Here is a 6716-nt window from a genome sequence, read left to right on the forward strand (position 1 = left end):
AAATAGTTATAAAAGGTAATATAAAAAGTTAATTGTTTGGAAAATATGTATTTAAATTTATTGAATTTGTCTAAGCTTTTTATTTTTTAAATGCAAATCCAGTAGCTTAAACTGAATTTATATATAAGTAAAAAATTTATGTATTATAATCATGGTTGTCACAACCATTTTTTTTTTGTAACAAGAAAATAATTTTGATTTAATGTTCTTTAATTTTTCTGTAAATACGGTATACATTATTTATAATTTAATACTTATAGCACCTAAGGCTTGCAAGTTGTCTTACACTTAATCTAACGCACTTTCATTATACCAGTATACACATTTTTTAATATTATCTAATTCTATCCAATTTTTGAAGGTTCTTTTACATTCATCTAGAAGCTAGAGTATTTCAAGAATATATTCAATTTCACTTCTTTAAAGTTAACCTCTGTATGAAAGCACACATGCGATGGTCTGTACACACACTGCGTATGAGTGCTGTCCATGCTTGTGTGTGTAAATGTGCATATGAAGTGGGGTAAACATAGTTGAGGCTGCTAACGAAGAGGAACTTGAGGGGCAGCGGCTCAGCTGGCGTGAACTGTGACATAGCCAAGAGTTACAAGTTGTGGGCTGTGAGCTGCAAGGCATCATAGTGCTAATGATATTTGCTTAAAAGAGTGCCAAAGGGGGGAAGGGACTGCGAGGGGATGCAGGTGGAAGCCATGAAGCAGCTGCTGTTCTGACTTTAGTTGATAAAAAACTCTTTAGAAATGCATTAGCCATATTGCGCGACTTGCTGTTGGTCAGCTTATTTTTTGCACTATCTCGCTTACTTTCCACCTTTTTTTTAGCTCGCAGGCGGAGTTTTTGTTTTCACAGCTTTTCACAGTCAATTGGACAATGCAATCGGGACGAATAAAGCGTCATTAATGTGTGCTAGTTGGGGAAAGTTAGCTCTATATTTAATTGAATTAGCCCTCTATATTTGCTTTCAATATTTTCTACCATTTCGGCAATTAAATAAGAAATATGAGCAAGTGTGCTTAAATAAATCTAAATAGGCAAATAAATTTGAGCATGAGCCTGGCATTAAATAATAATACTATAATAATAATTTAATGAAAATCTTGAATGATTTGCATTAAAATATTAAATGACAAATGCTGTTGATAGACCACTGAATAAATATTCTCGTAAATCAAAAAGCAAATTAAATAGGTAAACCAAAAGCTGGCCATAGTTAAACACCAAAATTAACATCAAATATGCACCAATGCGGCGACAACAATATAATTATTTTAATGTATCTAAAACAACTATCAACCTTAGCAAATAATAATCATAATAATTGACAGCTCATTTGATTAAAATCATTTTGCAAAATTGTATTTAAAAGGCATTTACTTTTGAGTGTAACTCACGCAGCCGTGAAATATGCAACACATTATAGAATCAACATATTCATAAAATGCCCACATAATGAAATATAGACTGTTGTCGCAGGTCAGCAAATTAATATAGATACAGAAATATAGATATAGAAATACTTGTGCTTATGTTTCCAAGATAATCGCAATGTATTGAAATCTAACAATAGATTTTGACGTTTGATTGTATTTTAACTTATCTATAGATCGAAATAAAACAAATCAGTCAGAAATTCAAATCATAATCTACAATTATTTATGCACAACAAGCAATTACAATTGCAGTCACTGTATCTCTTCACCATCGCTTGGTAGCTAAAAGACCAATGGACTATTCGTTACATATGATTACAGTGACACTTGATAGACACTATACGGTTGTAATTAAATCATTATTAAGTTCAAGGGTCCCATGTAAGACTCATCTACACATTGGGTCTCGAGTTGAGTTGAAGGGGCGTTTCGATGATTGGGGCGTGATTGGCGACACTTGACGATAATATGTATTCGCACTTTCCACTTCCCCCTCATCCCACAAGGGGGCGATAAAATTTTGTTGCCTACTGTAATGCTTAACGATTGTGTTCATCGACTGTCTAACGATTTTGTTGAGTAGGCTAATGTGCCAGCCTCGCATTGAGTGAGCCTTTTGATGAGAATATGTTGTGCGTGTGTGCGTGTGTCTGTGTTGATTGAGCGGGGCAAAGTGGGTGTCGGAAAGTGCGTGTGTGTGAGTGCTTATCATGCTTATCGAGCAGTATTCGTGAGAGCAACAATCGAGCATTGAACTCACCTGATAGAGGCCTCGCCCTTATCATAGGTCTAAAAGCAATTGTTCTAATGCTGATCTCACAAAAGTAAATCTACCTAATGTGCAAACTATTTTTATTCACTTAAAGTAAAAAACATATGATTTACCTGTAGTCATCGTTTATAACATGATTCATAAAGATGGAAAGTGGCTAGAAAATTATATAACAATTTAACACCCTTTACAACTTATCAGATTAGAGACTTTGTACAAATGAAAATATTAATCAAATTGTAAAAAAATACATTTTTAACAGAGATTTAATATGAAACACAAATTCTATCTAGTTGGAAATAACGTGGTTAATATTTCTTTGAAATAATTAGCAGAATAAGTAATCAAATGAATTAATAAATTTAACGATTGTCTTTTTTGGGAACAACGGCACCGCCCTAAATTTAGATTGACCTAACTAATTTAATTTCAAATTTTAAAATTGACAAGAAATTAATACTTTATAGGCTTAAACATATTTAATTATAAATCTCTCCGCTGAATATATAGTATGTATTTTGAAGATAGTCTTTGTTGGGAATATACACAGACAGTTTGTGCTTTGTTGTGGTTTCATCGCATCAATCGGAAATCCCCATTATTTTTACCCGTCGCATTATCAGTGAGGAGGGAATGTCCACCAATAAGTATGTGGATTTTTATCAACACTGTATGCTATAAATACTCAACCAGATGCGGTCAATAATTTAGTATATAATGAGAATAGAGACTGTCAGCAGTAGAAGTTGCTAGTAATATGCCTAACATAGCTGCCTTAAAGTTGGGACTTGGATTACCCATGGGAAAACTGGATTATCCGCTGAGCAGTCTTCTGCGGCTGGATCATTTGGCGCTGCAGCAACAAATCAATGCAAATTTCATCTTACATTCGATTACGAACTATAAAAAATCACCTTTCGAACGCAAGACTCTGGTATTTATTGACAAAAAGTGGCAGGGTCTTCAGTTGCTGTGGCACGAGTTCCAGCTTCGGGACAAGCAAATAAGACGGGACTACAAGAACACGGAGCCGCAGCATGGATACTTTCAGCAGGAGCTGTACGCGCTCATCCATGAGAAATATATGGCGGCCCGTGGTCGGATAAGCCGCGACAAAAGGAATCTGCTCAAATGCACAGTTTCCCAGGCGGAACATGTTTGCTGAGACCAAGATGGCGGATGGGAAGGTCAAACAATGGAACGGAGATCAAGTATTGAATAAGTGCTCAACTAGAATATACCCTTAATATACATAGATCCCAAGCTAAACTATTTATACTTAAAAATTCAATGGGGTCATTTGTAGCTTTATCATTTTAAGATATATGCTATAATGTAATATGGTTAAAAATATCAACATATTAATAATGTATTTTAAATTAACAATTAAAACAACTTTTTAAATGGTGGAGTGCCGGGCACAAAGTAGGTAAAAACTGTCGGCATATGTGTATTGACATACGTATTCATATATCTGATAAATGTGAGTACTTTGCTGTCGGCATATGTGTATTGACATACGTATTCATATAACGGATAAATGTGAGTATTTTGCAGATACGAGTAGTGCTTAAACACACAAGTATATTAAAAACAGCCACGTCTCAATGATATGTGTGCCATTCTCTGTAACAAAAGGAATCATTTGCCACTTTGATAGAAGTGAGTTTCATATATTTTTTAATGCAGCATTAATCAATCGATCTGAAGATTATACGAAATGATTGATAGCTCTGTCATATTCTCATACATTTTAAAGTAAAATTGGCTTATCATTCTACGAACACATGTACTACAGTCCCTAAGACTTCTATCTCTTCTACGAAACATGCCGGGGACCTTGACCTAAGGTCTTCTTCAATTGCACTCTCGTTAATGACATCGACAAGAGCAGTTTTGCACTGTCATTCTGTCATAACAGAAGGAACGTAATTGTCAGCTTATAATCAATGCATTCGTAACATAATTTTGTTGTTGTTCCAGTTTTAATTTCTTATATTTAATAGCGCTGTAAAAGAAACTGTTTTCGTATTCATGTACCAATTTTAATATACCCTGTACTCTAAGAAAGTGCAACGTTATATTTATAAAGTACATAAATTCTATTCATGATGATATGATATAAATAATATATTTAGATACATAACATGTTTGATTTGTTCGTAAGTACTTATATAACATAATTAAATATATTTGTTTGAAAACTTTAATGCTTTTATTTAATTTTATTTTTATTATTATTTATTCTAGACTAGAATTTCTAGCATTTGGAGTGAAAATATTTTGATATAAAGCTATAATTATTGAATAATATAAAAAAAATATACTCTATACCCTTACAATCTTTGAAATTAGTAAGCACGTAGTAATTGGGGAATACCAAAATACCAATTTAAACATCGAATACTATTTTTGGCCTCTCGAATTGAGGTTCTCGGCGATAAGATTGACCAAATGGCCACACACTTGTACTGCCAACGAATGCTTGGCGATGAAGTCAAAACTGAAATGCTTTATGGGAAAAATCCCCTTATCGGGTTTGGGGGCTTATCACAATGCGGGTGAATGTCAGAAAGCTTAAAGGCCACCAAAATATTTTGTTCGTTTATTAACTTACATTTGTCGATTAAACACTCAATTAATTTTCGTTTTCATATTTCTTTTTTGACTTGGAGCCGTAAAACAATTGTCTAACCAAATAATGTGCTAAGAAGCTAATAACTAGTCAGCCGGTGCTACAGTCGAGCATTCACGACTGTCGGAGACCCCGTACTTACTATGGCAAAAACTATTAATGGAAAAAATTAAAAAATATTTAGTTAACTTAAATGCATATTCTATCATATTAGGAACAATGTCTCATAAAACATAAAAGATTTTATACTAAGACTTGATTTTCGCCCGATCGGTCCTATGACAGCTATATGATATAGTGCACCGATTTGATCAAACTTTGGACAGGATGTATAAAACCAATTGTTATGCATACTTCATCAGTTTGGTTACGATATCTCATAAAACTCAAAATTTTTTCATACTAAGATTTGATTTACGCCCGATCGGTCCTATGACAGCTATATGATATAGTGGTCCGATTTGAACCAACTGTGGACAGGATATATAAAACCAAGTCATATGCTTATTGTATCAGTTTGGTTACAATATCTTATTAAACACAAAAGTTATTCATACTAAAACTTGATTTTCGACCGATTGTTCCTATGGGCGCTATATGATATAGTGGTCCGATTCAAAAAAGAAACAAACTTGACCTGCCTGCAAGATAGAGGAATCTACATACCAAATTTGGTGTCACTAGCTTTTAAATTGTTCTTATAATTTGGATATGAAATTTTTTTTTTCGATTTGTGGGCGATATAGGGGGCGTGGCCGAATTTTGAAACAAACTTGATCTGCTTGCAATATAGAGGAACCTACATATCTATAGTCTCTATCTCTTATATATACGGACGGACAGACAGACAGACGGACAGACGGACATTGCTATATCGACTCGGCTGTTGATGCTGATCAAGAATATATATACTTTATAGGGTTTGCCACGCCTTCTTCTGCCTGTTACGTACATATTCATTAAAACAAATCTAATAGACCCCTGTACTTTTTTTAAGTACGGGGTCTAAAAATGACCACTAATTTGACAAACAAATTTGACGAACTAGTTCGATAATTTGTTTTGGGCCAAAAGCAATTGCCAAGTTAGCGCCCTGTTTGTTCTTTTCTATTGACTACAGTTTTGTTGCTTGTGTCTTGCTTTTAGACCTGACTTACTCCATATAAATGCAGCGAAATTGAGTTAAAAGCACTAAACTGAATTAACACCACAAACGAGTTAAATGGGGTTTCACAACATGGCAGGAGACCGACCAAATACTGGTTGTGTCAAGCTTTTAAAATTGGCTGTGCTTAGGTGTGATATTTAAATGCTGTAACTATTTGAGGTAAATTTAAAATTTTCAACATTTTTATTATGTTTTTGAGATACATTCTACAGTTATTTTTATCTATCTATCTAATTCAGTATATTTCTATCATCGTCAAGATATTTATTTGCAATACCTCTGTTTTTTTGTTGTTGTGAGAATAATCAAAAAAGATCCTACAAAAATAAATAATCAAAAATGTTTATATTAATAGTAATTTTATGGCATACTTTTAGGCTTAATATTTAAAAAGTTATACTTGCAGGTTAGTATTTGATTGTGTAAACTAAGTTTAAAACATATAAATCTACGATTCCAAAAGTCATCTATTTACTTCTCACACATAGCTGTAAATCATCGTACGTCGCAAAGCCAAATCGATGGACGACATATTTATATAGACATCATGTGTCGGAATGTACTAGATTTGTTAAGACAAACTGGTAGCATAAAATACGAAACAAATGTAGCTAAATCACAGCTAAGGTAGACAAAGCAAATCGAGCTGCTGTGTTACTTTTTGGGTTGTCGAAAAAGGGGCAAAAGAGAAAT

At 33.6% G+C, this 6716-nt stretch overlaps 1 protein-coding gene across 1 annotated transcript; it reads left to right on the top strand.

Annotated features, from left to right (window-relative positions):
• Positions 1 to 2941: 2941 nt before the first annotated feature.
• On the top strand, positions 2942 to 3388 carry LOC117780962. The gene has a single exon (XM_034617663.1). The coding sequence runs from the start codon at positions 2978 to 2980 to the stop codon at positions 3383 to 3385; it is 408 nt and encodes a 135-aa protein (XP_034473554.1). The 5' UTR covers positions 2942 to 2977; the 3' UTR covers positions 3386 to 3388.
• The last annotated feature ends 3328 nt before the right edge of the window (positions 3389 to 6716 follow it).

The sequence above is a fragment of the Drosophila innubila genome (genome assembly GCF_004354385.1).
Source record: "Drosophila innubila isolate TH190305 chromosome 2L unlocalized genomic scaffold, UK_Dinn_1.0 4_B_2L, whole genome shotgun sequence".
NCBI classification, from domain to species: Eukaryota; Metazoa; Arthropoda; class Insecta; order Diptera; family Drosophilidae; genus Drosophila; species Drosophila innubila.